Source organism: Mya arenaria, chromosome 5, assembly GCF_026914265.1.
Source record: "Mya arenaria isolate MELC-2E11 chromosome 5, ASM2691426v1".
Lineage (NCBI taxonomy): Eukaryota > Metazoa > Mollusca > Bivalvia > Myida > Myidae > Mya > Mya arenaria.
The window spans coordinates 76,724,591-76,748,254 of NC_069126.1; the positions used below are offsets into that span (position 1 = coordinate 76,724,591).

General features: G+C 36.6%; 2 protein-coding genes and 1 long non-coding RNA gene across 4 annotated transcripts in view; 1 reads left to right on the forward strand and 2 right to left on the reverse strand.

Annotated features, from left to right (window-relative positions):
• LOC128234946 (uncharacterized) overlaps positions 1–1,986 on the forward strand; it is a 31,128-nt gene extending 29,142 nt beyond the window's left edge. Inside the window, exon 3 of the mRNA XM_052949597.1 lies at positions 656–1,986. Coding sequence (XP_052805557.1) covers positions 656–1,386 — 731 coding nt within the window. The 3' untranslated portion in view covers positions 1,387–1,986. The remainder of the gene's footprint in view (positions 1–655) is intronic.
• Positions 1,987–2,273: 287 nt separating this feature from the next.
• LOC128234947 (uncharacterized) lies at positions 2,274–7,591 on the reverse strand. 2 transcript variants are annotated; one of them, XR_008261075.1, is made up of 3 exons: positions 7,456–7,591; positions 6,159–6,441; positions 2,274–4,205 (listed from the first exon to the last, which is right to left on the reverse strand). It is a non-coding gene; the product is annotated as an uncharacterized LOC128234947 (long non-coding RNA). The 2 variants fall into 2 exon arrangements; XR_008261074.1 differs by having other exon boundaries at positions 6,155–6,441.
• A 10,423-nt stretch (positions 7,592–18,014) lies between these two features.
• Positions 18,015–21,654, reverse strand: LOC128235281 (uncharacterized). The gene is made up of 4 exons (XM_052950093.1): positions 21,575–21,654; positions 21,250–21,350; positions 20,173–20,316; positions 18,015–19,412 (listed from the first exon to the last, which is right to left on the reverse strand). Exons 2-4 carry the CDS (start codon positions 21,344–21,346, stop codon positions 19,168–19,170), a joined length of 486 nt encoding a protein of 161 aa, XP_052806053.1. The 5' UTR covers positions 21,347–21,350; positions 21,575–21,654; the 3' UTR covers positions 18,015–19,167.
• Between the last annotated feature and the right edge of the window lie 2,010 nt (positions 21,655–23,664).

Genomic DNA, 23,664 nt, shown 5'->3' on the forward strand with positions numbered 1-23,664 from the left:
AATCACTTCAAAGAACAGTTTATTCTTTAAAAGCCCGTCTGATTTTTATCGTTCATGTATATTTAATTATTCAAAGAATTCCTCAAACGATATAGCTATTACAATTACAGTTTTATGGGCATGTGGCATTTTAATTGTTGTTTTACTTCTCATCATTTAAAGGTTCGCTGAATCGGAGCATTCATTGTTCATGTCATCGGAGGTGTTAGGATTTAGGAAACCTTTATTGGCGTTCTTCATTCTATGGAAACTGTCTTTAAAATTTACGAGACTTTCGTGTGTTTTTTTTCGATGCATAAGTGAGCTTAACTAGGGCCTGATACCTAACGCAAAATGAATGTTCATACCTGCCAATACATTACTGTTATTAGGATATTATTTATACGATTTTGATCCACCATTCGTGCCTTTGCATGGCTATTACTTGCTAGCAGGAGTCTTTATTTTTTATTAATAATATACAGCCTGTTTAGGCGTTCTCCTGTACATTTTGAAACACTCTGATTTGTTCGTGTGAAGTCTAAATGGACACAATTTCAACAAAATCGCAGGATAATTTACCTATGCTGCTCTCGGCCTTTGTAAAATAGCAAATGGTGGAACACATATTTAATATACAACTTATATCTAATCATCACACCCCCTTTTTCCTCAGGCTGCCCGTGCGTCACGTGCATCCGGCTGACGGACAAGCTGCTAGCCCAGGCGACGGCGCCCCACCTCCGCCAGATCTACCTCCGCTACCTTGACCTCACGGATTGCTCCGCCCTGGACGACGCCGGTCTCGTCACCGTGTCCTCCTACTGTACGCAACTGCAGTACCTCTTCCTGCGGCGTTGCGTGCGCATCGGAGACCAGGGCGTGGAGGCCGTGTGTAACAACTGTTCCAACCTCCGAGAACTCAGCGTCAGTGACTGCAAGCGTCTAACGGACTATGGCGCCAGTGAGATTTCTAAACTAAGTGAGAATTTGCGGTACCTCAGTGTGGCTAAGTGCGAAAAGGTTTCGGACGTTGCTATTATTCAAATCGCGCGTGGATGCCGGAAGTTACGGTATTTAAATGTTCGGGGATGTGAGGCGGTTTCGGACGACTCATTGGATACAATTGCAAGAAATCTTACCCGCCTCAAGTCATTAGACATAGGGAAATGTGATATTACTGACGAAGGGCTGGTGGCCCTTGGCTATTGTAGCCAGCTACGGAAGCTTAGTGTTAAGTCATGTGACGCTATTACGGACCTGGGTATCGTTACCATAGCTCAACATTGCCATAAACTGCAGCAGCTGAACATTCAGGATTGTCACGTGACGTTGGAAGCCTATAGAACCGTGAAAAAACACTGCAAGCGGTGTCTGATCGAACACACAAACCCTGGCTTCTGTTAGCATAACTCTGCGCAGGGGTTACCCCCCTTACAGTACTACAGTACTAGAAGAAAGCTACCAGCTAACATCATAAGGTGTTCAAGAACATATTTTTAAAGAGAAATGCTCGAGACATTATTGAGGTATTCTTTGTTCAATGACAGTATTAGTGCCAAATCCATGAAGTGTTATTCCATTATGTTATTTATGTTCATATAGTTTCCATTTATTCTTACCCCCTTGTTTGTTATTATAGATGCATATAAAACTATTGTTTGGAAGTGCTACATGTCCTGATATTAACGGTTATTATTCACATACCAGGTTAACACGGACATATTTGTTATACACTAATTGAACTGAATATTTCTCAATCCAATGATCGATTCGGAATCCACAAAAAATAAACTAATTTATTTTGTGATATAAATATTTTATTATAAACTATACACCCCACGTGATACAGCTGGAAACATTCCATTACGAAACTTTTATACACATTCATTATTCATGTTCACTTTGTTCCGTTTTCATTCTTTGTTACCATTGTGATATGTTTAGGAATTATTTTAAAATATAAATATAATATTTCAAAAAAATAAAAATAAAAGATGAAACACACTTGGTCTCTTGGGTTTTTACTGTTTCTAAACATGATTTTTTTGCCGGCACAGAGAATCGGACAGACAGATAAAAAGACAAACAAACACAGATATGCACACAGACAGACATACACAAACAAACAAATGGGGAGACGCACCCAGACATACATACACAGACACGTACACAGACAGGCACACACAAACAGATAGGGAGACGCACACAGACAGACAAACACAAACACGCACATAGACAGACACACACAAACAGATAGGTAGACGCACACAGACAGACAAACACAAACACGTACACAGACAGGCATACACAAACAGATAGGGAGACGCACACAGACAGACACACACACACAGACGTACATCTAGACAAACACACACAAACAGATAGGGAGACGCACATAGACAGACTAACACATACATGCACATAGACAGACACACAAACACGCACACAGACAGACACACACAAACAGATAAGGAGATGCACACAGACAGACGAACACAGACACGCACATAGACAGAGGCACACAAACAGACACGTACTCAGACAGACAGACACGGACAAACATACACAGACACGTACACATAAGGAGATGCACACACACACAGACAGACACAGACGCGCACACAAACACACATACACACACAGACAGACAGACAGACAGACTGACACAGACAGACACGCACATAGACAGACATGACATACACAGACAGACAGACGGACGGACGGACGGATGGACGGACGGGCGGGCGGGCGGACGGACGGACGGACGGACGGACGGACAGACAGACAGACAATAATACAGACTTTGAGACGCACATAGACAAACATATACAGAGACGCACACAGATAAACAGATACAGAATCGCACACAGACAGACAAACATCAACAACAACAATATAATGTTTTTTTTTCTAATTCCTGGCAATAATACGTCAAATAAAAATACATTATGGGAAAGAAAACAGTTCGACAAAGTTCATTTACAATTACCACGGAAACGCAAGATCTTGTTTTAAACAAAAGTTATACATGTACATATACTCGGATGTAGAGTAAACTCGGCATGATTGATTAAAGGCAATTGAAAACATTGAAATGAGCCCATCGAGACAAGGCAGAAATAAATTACAACAATAACAGTGCGTTGTAATTACTTACTGCGTTGTTTTATATAACAGATATGCATGTTGATTCGGTTTTATTATGATTTGTATGAGGTGAATTGTAGCTTTGTTGAATTTAAAGTCTATTGGTTAATTCTATAAAGTTTATGGCATATAGCTCAAAGGTTTTTTTATTCGACACGTGATTGTCTAGCAATGGTTTGAACATGCCTTATAAAACGACAGTATAGACATAAAGAATGCATGATTAATCCATTACCAAAGCTGCGCGAAGCGATACATAGGGCCGACTGTTCAGAACATTGTTAAAGTTAACAACGTCGTTTACGTCATCGTTGTTAACTTTCAAGTATTTATTTCTGTAGAACATGTATGTGCACATTTTGAGACAACTATTTCAGCTGTACCTGTTTTATTTAAATGTATGAGCATATCGTGAATAGTCCACTTTTTAAAGTTAACAACGATGCTGTTAATAACGTTGTTAACTTTAACAAAGTTCTGAACAAAGGGCCTAATGGTGTGCACATGTAAGGAAAAACAGATTAATCAAGTGCATAAAAGGCGCAACGAAATGAGATGTTTGTTTCGGGTTTTCCGATCTACCCTATCTGTTTGTTTCCGACCCTACATCTTTTGTATTGACAGCTTTTTACTCTTATTTATTTATTTATTTTTTTTTTTTTGGGGGGGGGGGATGCAAATTATGTAGCTTCTTACACGGTAAAGGTGCGTCAATGTACCCAGACAAACAGGTGACGGTTTTCAGGTTGAAAACGATATAAAGAGGAGATAAAACGATATCCAGACACGGCGTCCCTTTTTAAGGTAGTGGAAGCGGAAACACAAATTTTAAGTTTCTAGTTAAATCCAGTGGATCATCAGAACAGTAGCCAGCAGCTCGAAAAAACATCCGCAATACGCTCTGCGCAAATTATCAGCCCCGGTTGTTGATGGCGTGGGACGCAGCGGGTCCGGCAGGCCGTAACATCAGTCCATCTGTGAGCAGAAGCACTTGCGGGTGTCTTTGTCATCCGTGTTGGTCGTTCGTAAACACCTGTCGCTCCCCATCGAGCCTATGAAGCAGTCACGACATACTTCTGTAAGAAAATGAAGCAGACTGTCTGATTATTACATACATACATTGATCAATCTATGCAACACTTTATATATCTCCAGTTTCAGCATATAATTAAATATGGCACCATCTTATCAAGTTTTGAAATATGAGTTGATCTGTTACGACATTGCTTATTTGATTTAGGCGGTAAAACGTTATATTTAATGCGTGACGCTGGTTTCATGGTCACGAAAGTTCTTTTAATATCTTCACGATACTTTTTCGGAGCATGTACCTTTTCCCGCGTCATTAAATCAAGGGATAAAACTCCAAAACAGCGATATAAAACTGAGTGTACTTTATTATCCCTCTTAGTCTAGCGCAGTGGGAGCGGAAACATGTGGTTGTCAATTGGATCCCACCATTTCACATACAGTAACATTTTGATAAACTGGTTTACATCCAATCAAATGCAGGCTTACCAGGACAGAATTCAAGCAATTTCAGTTGGTCCCAAGACTGCTAAAGAAATAAACCAATTCAATATACTTATTCAAAATATTGTTTGTGAAGAGCAATTAAACTTTTAGGCATTGAGGTAGAAAGTTCATTATATTTTGGTGCTAAAATGTGCGAAAAACTACCTAACAACTGAACAGCCTTCAAAAATTACTACTGGTAAGCTCATTTTTGACAATCAATACCAAGCTTATTATTTGTTAAGCTTTTATCAGGTCGAATTTCAATTCATGCCCAGCTGTTTGGCATTTTTGTAAGCAAGACCAACACAGAAAAAAATAGAAAATATTCAAAACAAAGCTTGTTTATAATGATTATACCTCAATTTATAAAAACCATCTTGATAGAGTTCAATTGCAAACATTACATCTGAGCAGGGTAAAATACATCGCTATTAAAACAAACAAATGTCTGTACGGTATCTCACCAGAATATGTTCAAAACATTGTAGCATTTAAGACATGTTTTTTTTAAATCTCAGATTTGAATACTGTGTAGATGTGCCATCAGTAAGAACAATTGAAAATGGGAAGAACTCTTTCCGATTTGAGTCGTCAGGTATGGAAAAGCCTCCGAAAGGGAGTCAGGTGCTCCCAAAACTACCTGGAATTTAGAAGGATGATCCGCACATGGACTAATTGAGTTAATGTTTCTTGTTATCATATACCCGATTTTAAATGAAGATTATTGTGCCTTGTTTCTTGTATATATGCGTTCAGGTCGACTATCAAATTTTCGGGAATAGAAGGGCATATTTAATTTTCTTTTGAAATCTTAAGAGTTTGACAAAGGTAGTAAAATCAGTTTATGTAGTGTTTTTTTCAGATCCTTCAAACAGTTAACCACCTGTGAACATATACGCTCAGATTTCAAGGAACGGTCGTAAACAGTAATAATGGTACAAAACAGGATGCAACGGTACAGCGTGATTAATTTGACTTTATGTATTTAATATACATATGTCACGCGATTGACGACAATGTACACTGTCCATGACAGGTAGTCCCATATAAGTTTGATTTCATTTGGAAAGATATTGTTTGCTGAATTTTATAATGTAAAATGTTAGAACGAAAATGCGTTATACCAAGTCATTGAACCGATTTCTTTAAAGTTAAAATGACCTCGACCTTAATCCCAGGTACTCACAACTTCACATGCAGACTAACACTGCTAACCAAGGCCCATAACTCAGCACTTATTGAGCGAAGCAACACACAGCCCCTATAAGACCCTATTTGACATGCGGGTAAACATTCATGTAAAATTATTGATCGCTAGCTCATATTCCTTTAGAGATCCCCGAACACAAAATTGCATACTCAAGGGCCATAACTCGAATCTCACTTACTCGGTGCAGCAACACGAAGCTCCCAAACTTCACGTGCTGTTTGTAATTCATGTCAGGTTTCAAATCTTCGTACGCTACTTAGACAAAGCATAAACTACTAGCATAAATTAGAAACTTACATACACTTAGCCATGGTTATGTCCTTTGTCAGCTTCATGTTCATCTTTGCCATCGTCTAATGTGTAGCGGACTGATCCACCAGCAGGATTATCACGCGATATACTGCCTATTTCCTGGTCATGTTCAATGCAAACTTGAGCCTCCTTGATGTCTTCCTCACCTATATAACCGTAGCCGAGAGCGTCAGCAAACTCTTCGATTTGTCTTTTCTGGAGTTCTTCGGCACTAATTTCATGAAACACCATGCCGCGGGGATCCACATCAAGTACTTTGGATGCCCTTGTACCTTTCGAAATACAATCTAATACATAGAAGAGTATACACATTGGTACAATCATTGTCCAACATATAAAATTACTGTTGCTATAAAGTTGCCGTCTTTGCTAATTATTAACATTGTCATATTATTAACGTTCTAGTTAAAACAAAGAGCACGAGGTGATTGCGCAACCCGAACGAGGCTTTTATTCCTGTAGAACGTTTAAATACTCATGTTAAGGGAATGCAATAATTTGTGGACGGACAGGAATTGAGTTGTAGTCCATGTTCTGGGTCCATGTTCACTAATGTCTTCAGTCAAAGTTTCAGACTCAGAATAAGAAAAGCAAGATCTTAATTTGTTCGTATTTTTTTACAAAGAGCAAAAAAGAAAAAAAAAATTGTTCTGTCACAAACTAATATGTTTTACAATCACGCACACATCCTTTGTCAAAATTAGTTACACAATAGATAATTTGAAACATTTAAGGATTCAGTGCGTTAAACCTGAGTCTAAATCTCAGATTCGGGACGATAGTGAATACGGACCCTGTGTCACTGCAAGCGTCCGAGACAATGGCGTGAAACATATAAAAGCAAACGTTTGTATAGCGTTCACATATTCCTTAGATAGCGTAGTCGCGAGCGCGTCGGCTTACTAAAAGCAACAAACATTTCGTCATAGAATGGACGTCGTAGGTTCGACTCGAACCAAGCTCGAACTTTATAGATAAAAACAAATACTTAAAAAAATCATAAAATTGAAAGTGTTTCATCAGTCCAAATAAACACATCGACTAAGCGTTAAATGTAAACTTGTAGGCGAAAATTTGAAAACTACCATCATCTCATCGGTCTTCAAATATGCGTTACGATTCGCTGGAGGCATTTCTGTACAAAATACATCATAAATACCTCACATTGCTCAACAAGCACAGACATGTTTAAAACAACAACAGTTACCAAGTTTAGAATGTTGTGTATAATGATGATTTTTTTTTAATTTAAAGAATATAAAATATAAAGAATATAAAATATTTACCTGTTATTGATAACATAAGTACAACATATATAAATCCTATTCCACACATGACTGAATTCAGATTGGAGAATTTCATTGAATTATTTTAACGCTGTTGTCTTTCTATGTAAAAGTATTTGTGCTTGTTCTTAAGCGGAACGTAACACATATTTTATTTGCGTATACGTTAACTACCGATACACGACCTTGCCTAGCAGCGTTTAATTCATTAAACCAGTTAATGACAGCAGTGATATAGTGTCGGTGATATGTTGTTTATCATCACTCAACTAATGATGTTCATTTTTGACAAATATTACCATTTGAACGCAGGATTTTTTATTCACATTTATCTCTTTTTATCCGAATAGAAGATTTTGTACCTTTTGTAAACAATAAGAGTAATAATCTCAATAGTACAATGTATCCTATGCCATGATATATATGCTCATTTAAGTTGAGTTTCTTTACCTATTGTCAAACTGAAACATCAAGTTTTCAGATAAACTTCTATTAAATGACATTGTTAAATGACATTTTCGTATTTAGAAATTCCTTGTAAAATAAAAACAATTAAAACATATATATTCTTCTTAATCTGTGCATACGTGAACTTGGAGGATATTAACTTACCTGTTAAACCTTACACAACATTACATGACATCTTTCACTTAATAGGGTGGAATAGATTTACATGTTACATCTCACACAACATGGAGTGGTTTTGATTTACATGTTACATCTTACACAACATGGAGTGGTTTTGATTTACATGTTTCATCTTACACAACATGGAGGGGTATTGATTTACATGTTACATCTCACACAACATGGAGTGGTTTTGATTTACATGTTACATCTTACACAACATAGAGTGGTTTTGATTTACATGTTACATCTTACACATCACGGAGTGGTTTTGATTTACATGTTTCATCTTACACAACATGGAGGGGTATTGATTTACATGTTACATCTCACACAACATGGAGTGGTATTGATTTACATGTTACATCTCACACAACATGGAGGGGTATTGATTTACATGTTACATCTCACACAACATGGAGTGGTTTTGATTTACATGTTACATCTTACACAACATGGAGGGGTATTGATTTACATGTTACATCTCACACAACATGGAGTGGTTTTGATTTACATGTTTCATCTTACACAACATGGAGGGGTATTGATTTACATGTTACATCTTACACAACATAGAGTGGTATTGATTTACATGTTACATTTTACACAACATGGAGTGGTATTGATTTACATGTTACATCTTACACAACATGGAGTGGTATTGATTTACATGTTACATCTCACACAACATGGAGTGGTATTGACTGACATGTTACATCTCACACAACATGGAGTGGTTTTGATTTACATGTTACATCTTACACAACATGGAGTGGTTTTGATTTACATGTTACATCTTACACAACATGGAGTGGTATTGATTTACATGTTTCATCTTACACAACATGGAGTGGTATTGATTTACATGTTACATCTTACACAACATGGAGTGGTATTGATTTACATGTTACATCTCACACAACATAGAGTGGTTTTGATTTACATGTTACATCTTACACATCACGGAGTGGTTTTGATTTACATGTTTCATCTTACACAACACGGAGGGGTATTGATTTACATGTTACATCTCACACAACATGGAGTGGTATTGATGTACATGTTACATCTCACACAACATGGAGTGGTATTGATTTACATGTCACATCTCACACAACATGGAGTGGTATTGATTCACATGTTACATCTTACACAACATGGAGTGGTATTGATTCACATGTTACATCTCACACAACATGGAGTGGTATTGATTTACATGTTACATCTTACACAACATGGAGTGGTATTGATTTACATGTTACATCTCACACAACATGGAGTGGTATTGATTCACATGTTACATCTCACACAACATGGAGTGGTATTGACTGACATGTTACATCTTACACAACATGGAGGGGTATTGATTTACACGTTACATCTCACACAACATGGAGCTGTATTGATTTACATGTTACATCTCACACAACATGGAGTGGTATTGATTCACATGTTACATCTCACACAACATGGAGTGGTATTGATTCACATGTTACATCTCACACAACATGGAGTGGTATTGATTCACATGTTACATCTCACACAACATGGAGTGGTATTGACTGACATGTCACACCTTACACAACATGGAGTGGTATTGACTGCCATGTTACATCTTACACAACATGGACTGGTATTGATTCCCATGTTACACCTCACACAACATGGTGTGGTATTGATTTACATGTTACACCTCACACAACATGGAGTGGTATTGATTCTCATGTTACATCTCACACAACATGGAGTGGTATTGATTCTCATGTAACATCTTACACAACATGGAGTGGTATTGATTTACATGTTACACCTTACACAACATGGAGTGGTATTGATTTACATGTTACATCTTACACAACATGGAGTGGTATTGATTTACATGTTACATCTTACACAACATGGAGTGGTATTGATTTACATGTTACATCTTACACAACATGGAGTGGTATTGATTTACATGTTACGTCTTACACAACATGGTGTTGTATTGATTTACATATCTCACACAACATGGAGTGGTATTGATTCTCATGTAACGTCTTACACAACATGGTGTAGAATTGATTTACATGTTACACCTTACACAACATGGAGTGGTATTGATTCTCATGTTACATCTTACACAACATGGAGTGGTATTGATTCTCATGTTACATCTCACACAACATGGAGTGGTATTGATTTACATGTTACATCTTACACAACATGGAGTGGTATTGATTTACATGTTACATCTTACACAACATGGAGTGGTATTGATTTACATGTTACACATTACACAGCATGGAGTGGTATTGATTCACATGTTACATCTTACACAACATGGAGGGGTATTGATTTACATGAAACATCCTATATGAAATGGCATTATTTACATGTAACACCTTACACAACTTGAAGGGGTATTGATTTACAAGTTACATTTGTTCTCAACATGGAGTGGTATTGATTTACATGTAACGTCCTACACAACATGGTGTGGTATTGATTTACATGTAACGTCCTACAAAACATGGTGTGGTATTGATTTACATGTAACGTCCTACACAACATGGTGTGGTATTGATTTACATTTAACGTCCTATACAACATGATGTGGTATTGATTTATATGTAACGTCTTACACAACATGGTGTGGTATTGATTGACATGTAACGTCCTACACAACATGGTGTGGTATTGATTTACATGTAACGTCATACACAACATGGTGTGGTATTGATTTACATGTAACGTCCTACACAACATGGTGTGGTATTGATTTACATGTAACGTCCTACACAACATGGTGTGGTATTGATTTACATGTAACGTCATACACAACATGGTGTGGTATTGATTTACATGTAACGTCCTACACAACATGGAGTGGTATTGATTTACATGTAACGTCTTACACAACATGGTGTGGTATTGATTGACATGTTACGTACTACACATCATAGAGTGGTTTTGATAGACATGTTACGTCCTTCACAATATGGAGTGGTATTGATTGACATGTTACGTCCTACACAACATGGAGTGGTATTGATTGACATGTTACGTCCTACACATCATGGAGTGGTTTTGATTGACATGTTACGTCCTACACATCATGGGTTGGTTTTGATTGACATGTTACGTCCTACACAACATGGAGTGGTATTGATTTACATTTACATCTTACACAACATGGTGTGGTATTGATTTACATGTAACGTCTTACACAACATGGTGTGCTATTGATTTACATGTTACATCTTTCACTTAATAGGGTGGTATTGATTTACACGTTACAACTCACACATCATGGAGTGGTATTGATTGGCATGTAACATCTTACACAACATGAAGTGGTATTGATTTACATGTTACATCTCATACAACATGGATTGGAATTGATTGACATGTTACATCTCACACATCATGGAGTGGTATTAATTTACATGTTACATCTTACACAACATGGAGTGGTATTGATTTACATGTTACAACTCACACATCATGGAGTGGTATTAATTGGCATGTTACATCTTACCCAACATGGAGTGGTATTGATTTACATGTTACATCTCACACAACATGGAGTGGTATTGATTCACATGTTACATCTTACACATCATGGAGTGGTATTGATTTACATGTTACATCTCACACAACATGGAGTGGTATTGATTTACATGTTACATCTTACACAACATGGAGTGGTATTGATTTACATCTTACATCTTACACAACATGGAGTGGTATTGAATCCCATGTTACATCTTACACATCATGGAGTGGTATTGATTTACATGTTTCATCTCACACAACATGGTGTGGTATTGATTTGCATGTTACATCTTATACAACATGGAGTGGTATTGATTCACATGTTACATCTCACACAACATGGAGTGGTAGTGATTTACATGTTACATCTCACACAACATGGTGTGGTATTGATTCACATGTTACATCTCACAAAACATAGAGTGGTATTGATTCACATGTTACATCTTACACAACATGGTGTGGTATTGATTTACATGTTACATCTTACACAACATGGTGTGGTATTGATTTACATGTTACATCTAACACAACATGGTGTGGTATTGATTTACATGTTACATCTTACACAACATGGAGTGGTATTGATTTACATGTTACATCTTACACAACATGGAGTGGTATTGATTGACATGTTACATCTTACACAGCATGGAGTGGTATTGATTGACATGTTACATCTTACACAACATGGAGTGGTATTGATTAACATGTTACATCTAACACATCATGGAGGGGTATTGATTTACATGTTACATCTCACACAACATGGTGTGGTATTGATCTCACACAACATGGTGTGGTATTGATTGACACTCACACAACATGGAGTGGTATTGATTGACATGTTACATCTTACACATCATGGAGTGGTATTGATTGACATGTTACATCTCACATAACATGGTAAGGTATTGATTTACATGTTACATCTCACACATCATGAAGTGGTTTTGTTTTACATGTTACATCTTACACAACATGGAGTGGTATTGATTCCCATGTTACATCTAACACATCATGGAGGGGTATTGATTTACATGTTACATCTCACACAACATGGTGTGGTATTGATTGACACTCACACAACATGGAGTGGTATTGATTGACATGTTACATCTTACACATCATGGAGTGGTATTGATTGACATGTTACATCTCACACAACATGGTGTGGTATTGATTTACATGTTACATCTTACACAACATGGTGTGGTATTGATTGGCATGTTACATCTCACACATCATGGAGTGGTTTTGATTTACATGTTACATCTCACACATCATGGAGTGGTTTTGATTTACATGTTACATCTTACACAACATGGAGTGGTATTGATTGACATGTTACATCTTACACAACATGGAGTGGTATTGATTGGCATGTTACATCTCACACAACATGGAGTGGTATTGAGTTACATGTTACATCTCACACATCATGGAGTGGTTTTGATTGACATGTTACATCTCCACAACATGGAGTGGTATTGATTGACATGTTACATCTTACACAACATGGAGTGGTATTGATTCACATGTTACATCTTACACAACATGGAGTGGTATTGATTGACATGTTACATCTTACACAACATGGAGTGGTATTGATTGACATGTTACATCTTACACAGCATGGAGTGGTATTGATTGACATGTTACATCTTACACAACATGGAGTGGTATTGATTAACATGTTACATCTCACAAATCATGGAGTGGTATATATTTACATGTTACATCTTACACATCATGGAGTGGTATTGATTTACATGTTACGTCTTACACAGCATGGTGTGGTATTGATTAACATGTTACATCTCACACAACATGGAGTGGTATTGATTGACATGTTACATCTCACACAACATGGAGTGGTATTGATTGACATGTTACATCTTACACAACATGGAGTGTTATTGATTAACATGTTACATTTCACACAACATGGAGTGGTATTGATTGACATGTTACATCTTACACAACATGGAGTGGTATTGATTGACATGTTACATCTCACACAACATGGAGTGGTATTGATTTACATGTTACGTCTTACACAACATGGTGTGGTATTGATTAACATGTTACATCTCACACAACATGGAGTGGTATTGATTGACATGTTACATATCACACAACATGGAGTGGTATTGATTGACATGTTACATCTTACACAACATGGAGTGGTATTGATTAACATGTTACATCTCACACAACATGGAGTGGTATTGATTAACATGTTACATCTCACACAACATGGAGTGGTATTGATTGAGATGTTACATCTTACACAACATGGAGGGGTATTGATTGAGATGTTACATCTTACACAACATGGAGGGGTATTGATTTACATGTTACATCTCACACAACATGGAGTGGTATTGATTGACATGTTACATCTTACACAACATGGAGTGGTATTGACTGACATGTAACATCTTACACAACATGGAGTGGTATTGACTGACATGTTACATCTTACACAACATGGAGTGGTATTGACTGACATGTTACATCTTACACAACATGGAGGGGTATTGATTGACATGTTACATCTCACACAACATGGAGTGGAATTGATTTACATGTTACACCTCACACAACATGGAGTGGTATTGATTAACATGTTACATCTCACACAACATGGAGTGGTATTGATTGACATGTTACATCTCACACAACATGAAGTGTTATTGATTGACATGTTACATCTCACAAATCATGGAGTGGTATAGATTTACATGTTACATCTCACAAATCATGGAGTGGTATTGATTGACATGTTACGTCTTACACAACTGTTGTATTGATTGACATCTTACGTCTTACACAACATGGTGTGGTATTGATTTACATGTTACGTCTTACACAACATGGTGTGGTATTGATTTACATGTTACGTCCTACACAACATGGAGTGGTATTGATTGACATGTTACGTCCTACACATCATAGAGTGGTATTGATTGACATGTTACGTCCTACACAACATGGAGTGGTTTTGATTGACATGGTACGTCCTACATATCATGGAGTGATATTGATTGACATGTTACGTCCTACACATCATGGAGTGGTATTGATTGACATGTTACGTCCTACACAACATGGTGTGGTATTGATTGACATGTTACGTCCTACACATCATGGAGTGGTATTGATTGACATGTTACGTCCTACACAACATGGTGTGGTATTGATTGACATGTTACGTCCTACACAACATGGTGTGGTATTGGTTTACATGTTACGTCCTACACAACATGGAATGGTATTGATGCACATGTTACGTCCTACACAAGATGGAGTGGTATTGATTGACATGTTACGTCATACACATCATGGAGTGGTATTGATTTACATGTTACGTCCTACACAACATGGAGTGGTATTGATTTACATGTTACATCTTACACAACATGGAGTGGTATTGATTTACATGTTACATCTCACACAACATGGAGTGGTATTGATTCACATGTTACATCTTACACAACATGGAGTGGTTTTGATTTACATGTTACATCTTACACACCTTATATTAGAACAATTAAATCTCAACTACAGCCGTACAAAATCAAACTTGTATTTTATTTTATTCAAATAATTATTCCAAAAACAATAGCATATTTTTTTTAATACTCCGCCCTGTCACATTACATTATTATTGAGGAAACATTAACCGTATCTGCCATATTCAAATGTAAGTGTACGTAATCGTATCTTCATTTGAACAAGCACATACTTAATATATTTGTCAAAGACACAAAACACTATGAATTACAGAAAGTTCAATGCATATTTCAATTTAATGTAAATACGATAGTTATGATCGTTAAAAGCAGTGTTTTTACATTAAATGAAATAGTTCAACAGAACTGTCTAAATGTATTGAAATGATCGTGAATAGTTTATGATAAAATATCTTATTAAAGGGATTGAAATATAAAGAGAAGTTCAAAATAGCATGTCTGTCGCCCTATTCGACGTATTGTAACCATTGCAGCCACTGTCGCTCTCAACATTTACCAAATGATTGGTAAATAATAGCCTCCCAAAACGTAACTCTGACTAAAATTCTTATTTGTTCGTCGTAGATTCTATAACAGTTAGATAAAAACAAGAGTTTGTTATGAAAACCACCTGCACAGAATGGGCTTACATTTTAATATAGTTACTGATATTGGCATTTTATGTGTTTGACGTGTGTCCCCTCAGGAATTCTCACGTACTGGATTGATCTAAATAAAACTACTTCGATGTTTGTCGGGCAGGATATTTCCTGGCAGGTTCTTATTTGTCAAGGGTTCTTTAGGGTGATGAAGAAGAGAAAACACAACAGAAATGGGGGGGGGGTCTTTAACGTGCCTAGTGTAAAACAACAATACCAAAACACAGTTTATGTGGATTTAGCATGTATTGAGATCAGAAGTTTTTCAATACTAACTTCCAAAGCCGCATATTATCCAGGGAGGCGGATGGAGACCACATCGTCCAAACTGTATGAGGCTGCAAAGAGCTGCATATAGGCTATGTTGAACTGAAGGACAACACTCATGATTCTCTGCACAAAATGGGGTTGTATTAACGTATTGTTTGGCAAAGTGCAACGTTTTTACGATCACCTCATGGAGTAGATTTGTTTTTTGTTCGGCAGTGAATGACGCTTTGGGAATCCGTGCATATATACATGATGGTCCTGCATCTTTTGGTCACTTTGTTAGGTTTTGGGTACTGGGTGTATATGCATAAAAGCCAAATGCTGAAGCATAGAAAGGGCTGCATTGGACAACTCACCAGGTTGCTATGCATATACAGTAACCAGAGGTTTGCTGGTCTTTATGAACTTTTTGTGTTTAATGGTTTGTCACACCTTATCTAAATTGTTTTGCTTTGAATAAAAATTGTTCATTTAAACACTTAAACAATCATCCAGCACTTTGAACTATACAACATGAAAATGGCATCCAAGATGGCCGCCCAAATTGAGCAATTTCTTTTAAAGTTTTGCATTGGCTTGATAATTGGTCAGAAATTAACGTAATGATTTGTGGACCATATAAAGTTTAAAATGGCGTTTAAGATTGACGCCAAAATAAAACAAAATAAAGTTTACCTTCACATAGGCGTGTTTTGAAGGATATGAGAACTACTTTCAGACTCCTATTTGATATATTTAAAGCATTAAGTGATTTCGAAAATATATCATTAATTTGTTGACTCAATAATTAACTTTATACACGGAATCAATATTCATTCAAAATACAAACCAGATTTGACCGAATACATCGCAAAAGATTGTCGTTATATAATAGTTCAATTATTATAATGGCAATGGCAACATTCCTGCAAATTGCTGTACTATGTGTGAATATTGTTTACGATAGAAACATTTTTACAGTATTGAATAGAACACAAAACAGCACCAACTATTTAACGAGTACTTCCGGTCCTATTGACACAGTTTACCATTAAAGAATGACCCTCACTGTCCCGATTTTGCCTCGATTGGCCTCGATTTACATGGTCTTTCTGAAGTTATTTTTGAAGTTAAAAGCATTGTTGGTATTTCATGATCTATCAGGACTGAGCATGATTCGTGATAATCCCGGCACTCATGTGGCCAAGACAATGACCCCGTTATATTACACACCGAGATTATAAGTTCAGATATGCACGATAAATTAACCTGACCTGGTTTTTATCTGAATCTATTCATCGTACTGACACATGTGTAGTCTTTATGATTCTTTGTTACAATACAGTATGAATAATATAATGAATGAACTGCATTTTGTAACGTATGCATGCTACGCATCAAGCACGGTTTCAGAATATGCTCTACGGTTCAGATGCGACTCCATTTTCATCTACAACGACACTTATTTTGAATAGACCCAACAATGCAATATCAACTACGGCTACTTTAGGGTCGATAACGCTGCCTGCACAGCCTTCCAAACGCGCTACACTCGTACCTGTTGCTTCTTCGATAAATTCCGAATCGGAGAGCTGCCACAGTTTTAAATATCGTATCGAATCATGCAAAAACGGGACTAAAGTTCGTACGATACGTAACTGTTATGCAAATGCCGTGGTAAACCGCCCAGTCATGTTGTTCTAACGTGTTGTGTATTGTTTGGTAGATAATTGTTGCAGTAGATCACGCCATAGAGAAGGCGTTGATCATCTAATAAAACAGTGCTAATATGAAGACTAATATATTGCGACACCCTCTAACTTTATTATTGACTTTCGCAGGGACCAATAACAAATTATAGTACTTGTAGACCTATCTATAATGTCAGTTTTGCTGTTTTTTGGCGGCCATTTCTGACACAATGATGGCTGATATATATGGTAGAAGTATCATTAGAATTTCATTGTAATTTATTTGTTTTTATTTAGAAATCATAAAAATATAGTTTTGCACAATAATCAAAGCATAAACACACGAATTTAAGTAAACTGATTATTAGAATTTGCTGACCATCTTGGTCGCCATCTTGATTAAAAACAATCACCGCCCTGCAAAGTTGGGCTAAAATACCCCATATGCCGGACTTATACAATGATACATAAAATCTTTATTTAAGTCGGGTATATGATTACAAGAAACATTAGCTCATTGAGCTATTTTCCGACATGGAAAATGACTTATATGACTATTATTAGTTTATAATTAGGCTAAACAAATATGATATAAAGAATGACATTCTTAAACCTTTGACCTTAAAAATATCATTGAGATTTCACCAATGTAAACATATTATTTTAAAACTGTCTCATTAATATCAATTGTTTGTTGAAACATCTTCGCACATATGTATTTGAATTAAACCTTAAATTAGTTCTCAGATCATTTAAACTTAAACCTATGTGACCCAGTTGACAATAACTCTGAATCTAAAATAAAATTCCAGAAAAACTTATACAACAACACAAACAAAAAATCATAGTTAGTAATGCATTGATCATTTGAACATAACTGAGTTGCAAATAAATTGAAGAAAAATAAACAAAGTAATGAATTAAAGTAGATAAATCAAATTCCACAATGATGAGTTCCTGAAATGGCGACCATTTTGGACGCCATCTTTAATTTTATCCATTAATTAATTATTCAAGAGAGTTCAGATGTCCGTTGTCTTGACGTTACAGTTCAGATATTATGTGACATTATAATACAAAAAGTATTTATATACCACATGGGTGCATCTTTTGTATATATCTCACCTTTTTTTAGCTCTTACGACTATTAAGATTTTTAAGGATGATCATTTAATAAATAAGCGAAATAATAATACACAGATACATATTCGCCAAATAAAGAACGGTCTTATGGTTTCATCCAATCAGAATGCAGCTTTCAAGCACAAACGCGCAAGGTTGTAACCATTTTGCTTTTAAAACTGTTTGCATATCAAGAGATATCATGAAAAGGTCAACCAGGAGTAGCTCCATTGTAAAACTTTGCACGCCCGCTTCAAAGCGTATAACATTCTAAGTAAATCAAACAGTAGTATCCAGCTGTGTTTCAATCTAAAGTACGTGGAAAATCAACAAGGAAGCCAGCAAACCGGAACAAACGACAATACCCTCAGTGCCACCCTTGGGCTTGGTTGTTGTTGTTGTGCTTGTAGGCGTGGGATGCGACGGCTCCGGGAGGCCGTTACACCCGTCCACCTGTGAGCAGAAGCACTGACGGGCGTCCTTGCCATTCGTGATGGTTGTTGGCATACACATGTCGCTCCCCATTGAGCCTTCGAAACAGTCCCGACGTACTTCTGTAAGATGAATAAGATAATGGAGCTGGCTGGTTATAGATCATACCAATTAAAGGCCGAGGCCATCTATACATAATTTTTCGTTTTAAACTTATTCATTTACATTTTAACGATTATGTCACCAACGAACTATCGTTCGGCAAATGTTCAATATGATTAAAATCGTTTCCGAATATACTCTCTGTCATCTGAGTTTCAGCCGAAGAATTTGATCAAGTTCTGATGACCTGCCCGTAAGCCAATCAGAGGCCTGCTTACGATTACTCGTAAACAGGGATGGTCTTAAATAAGCCGATATGTCGCTAGGATTTCAAAACTGTCCCGGATGAATAATTTTAAAAACAAACCAATTTATTCACTGGTCTGCTCACAAGGCGAATTAGCTCAGCAGGTAGGGCGGTCGACTTTAGAAAAAAACTCTTTTGTGCGACGTCAGTTGGATTAACGCTTTTGACCTGTTTTGCCAATCATACCGTTTTTAAATACATCATTAAAACGACATATTTGTCAGCCACTTTGTGTATCATTTATTAAATGTTCAATATTGATTTTTTTTTTCTTTTTCAACTTTGATACCGACAGTGTTCCGTTCAACACAGCCTATTACTTTATCACAGCGCGGAAATGTTATTTATCAGTTGAACTATAAATAGTGTTGTTGTTTTTTGACATCCAGGTAATTTACAATACAGATTTCGATAGGTCAGTGTCAGAACCGTAAGTAAGGTCTGTGGAAAACAACAATACAAAGTGTGTTAACCTTTACTAACTCCCTTGGTGTATGTGAGTCTTGAGCAGTGGGCGCAGCCATCGACGAGTGGGAACGTCTGGTTGTCGAATGGATCCCGGCATTTCACATCTTTAATGCTGTCACAGACGAAACATTTCAAGCCGGAAACCAAACCTTCGGATATAGAGAAAGAGGTTTAACATAATTTTGAAATTTAAAAGTTTGACATCGGTTATAATTAACCGGTTTAATAATTATACATAAATATATATACATGTAAATACATGTATTGTCGTTTTGAGTATAACACGAACGAACGAACGAACGAAAGTTTATTCAATAAAAGGCCTCCAACCATCCATGTTACAATGCAAATCAAATATAACAAACTGCATATGTATGTAACTAAATAAGAGTTGTGTCTCTTGGTTAACAAACTTAAGTGTTATCTATAGCTAACATGAGTTTATGAACGTAAAGAGCAATGGATTTAATATGGGTAACAAGGACGCGACGAAATGTACATACTCATGTACACATCTAGGACATCATCATAACACGCGTGGCATAAAAGTTTACACCTACAAGTACAAGTTCATTACGGACCCTGTCTTAAAGTCCATCACACACAATTAAATAATGCTCATTATTATACAGTTTTATCACCCAAACTGTCTCGTTTATTATATTAAAAAGCATAAAATCAAAACACTATAAGCTATTTCGTTCTACAAAATAGCCACAGCGTTCTTCACACGCCTCATTGGTTCAGAATTAAGTTCATAAATAAACTACTGTTAGTTTTACCATACACTAGTTGAATTTATATTTTAGTTTTAATATTTCAGCAATGATTCCAACTTTTTTTTTATAAATTCAGAATTATTATCTTTAATGCTACTAAGTCCTAGAGATATGACATAGTTGTAGATATCTATACTCACTAAAGAGCTTGATTCCGTTTTCCCGGGGGCACATTTCTGTACAAAATGCATGTTTACAACCACGCCTTGTGCAGCAACATAACACAGATATTGCGTTTAGAACGGCATGTGTAAATTTATGAATACTTATTACTTGTATATTCAATAAATATAAAGACGTTACCTGTAAATGATAATATCAGTAGAACAGATAATAATCCTTCTCGACTCATGTTTGAGTATAACGCGGTTGTCTTGTTGATGCAAAACGTATCTGTCATTGACCTTAAGAAGAACGTAGCAAGTATTTAAAACACACCATTACGGCTCGCGACATTACATTACCGCGTATAATTATCATTTCGTCAATTTGTACCATAGACATATTACTTAATGTATCATCAAAACGCAACTTCTGTTCATAATGGCTAAATTTAACTAGACCAACATCCGTGTTTGATAAGCGGTATTTTTAAGATTTTAGGAAATATCCGGCGATCAACAAGTACCGTATAAGTAATTAGATCTGTTTTTTACTTTTCATAACACTTAAAGCCGTTTTGCTTTAACATATTTTCCTAGAAATGTGTTCGAAGTTCGTTTGGACTCAAACACGCCCACTGTTGTGAATATTTATTTCGCGCGTTTCGAAAGTATATCGTAAAAATATTTGTTTATCGTGAAATGGTGTGAGAGGGTGTTTTGATTGGTCAGTCTTGCACAAGGATTTCTTGATACAATGTATAGGTGTAAAGTCGTTATATGGTCAGTAGCCCCAGTAGCTTAGTGGTAGAGCGTTCTCCTCAGGTGCGGTAGTTCGGACGCATCAACCCGGGAGTCGTTACAATATGGTACCAGTAACTCACCTGCCTAGCGCTCGGCATTTAAAGGGTAGTACTAGGAAAATGATGTACTCAGTACTGATTTAACCCGTGTATCGGTGCTTAACACCGAGAACGTTGAAGAACCAAGAGGTCTCTTCGCAAAGAGGTAGGGTATCGCATTCGGATCTCTTGAATTAAGTCTGTGTTTACCAATGTTTCTCCCTATGTCTGGATTTGTCTGCGAATTGCTGCCACTTCTTTCTTGAGTCATTTATGGCATTTGAACACAATTTCAGGGGATTTTAGCCGGGGTTGGCTGGACCGAAAGTCAAAGTCCCCGCTATTCCCCGGACCTGGTGGGGGGGGGGGGGGGGGGCTTGGTTACAATTGACTGGTGCATAATAATAATCTGTACTTGAAAACAACGCACAAAATAACTAGACTTCTTTATATTTGGTAGCAGTTAACATTTTGACATATGGTGGCAGTCAACAGTTAGAATGTGGAAGGGCAAATGACCTTTGTTATCATATGACCAATATGACCACTAACATAGACAATTTGGTAACCTGCAGAATATTACAAACATTTTTAAACCATGCTTATGTTGATTGTTATCATAGTTCCTTAGATCATGAAGTCTTTCATCTGCAGTTTTTTTTTCTTTTTTGGAGCTTGCACAGTGTTATATTGGTCAAAGCCATGTCATGCCTCTGAAAATTGCCTCTTCGCAAAAAAGGTTTATAGAAGCTTGATGGCGCTTTGACTTTGCGAAATATAGCTGTTCATTTTCATAGTCCTTTATATGTTTGGGGAGTTAAGCTGTAATTTATTATGGCGCTTTGCTTTGGGGTCATATTGCGTTTTGTGGCGCTAAATGTGTGGGGAATTTGCTATAATCTTTTGTGTTGCTTTGTCATTAGAGAACATAGCTGTAACATTTGAGGGTTTCCCTTTTTTAAATATAGCTGTACCTTTTTTATGGCACATTGCGTTTTGTGAAATTTAGCTGTAATTATGTGCCCTGAGGGATTATGCTGTAACGTGTTTGGCTTTTTGTCTTTGGGGGACTTTGCTGTGTTTTTGTGGCCCTTTGTCATTCGAGCATAAAGCTTTGACATATAAGGGCGCATCCTCTTTGGGGAATAAAGCTATAACATTTTAGGGCGCATCCTCTTTAGAGAAAATAGCTGTCACTTATTGCATCCACTTTGGGGAATATAGCTTGAACTTTTGTGGCGCTTTGACTTTGGTGAATATGGTTTTAACTTTTTATGGCTCTGCGACTTTATGGAATATATCTGTAACTTCTTGAGGTGCTTTGTCATTGGAGAATATAGCTGTTACTTTTCTTTAGCTTTATCTTTAGGGGTATTTCGCTGTAGCGTTTTATGGGGCCAGCCTCTGGGGAAAATACTTTTCATTGATAGCTACCAGTATCAGGTATGTACTTTTCTATTGTAAAAATAATGATTATTTTGTGGTTGTAATTATGAATTATGACAACAAGCATAGTCACAACAAATTTATTTTCAATAATAAATATTTACACCTCAACTTCCATTCCTTAAATGAACGTCATTTCGGCAATTGCGTTCATCAATCGATGAACGCAACATCTTCGGATATGTTCGGATCGCAATTCATTGCATAACAATACACATGAAAAATATTTATCTTATTATTGTTTGTATTGTGTCAGAAGGTCCCGTAAAATATAAATCAACATTTTAGAGTGTTAGTTTTTTAAAATTTTAAATGTATAGTTGTTTGAA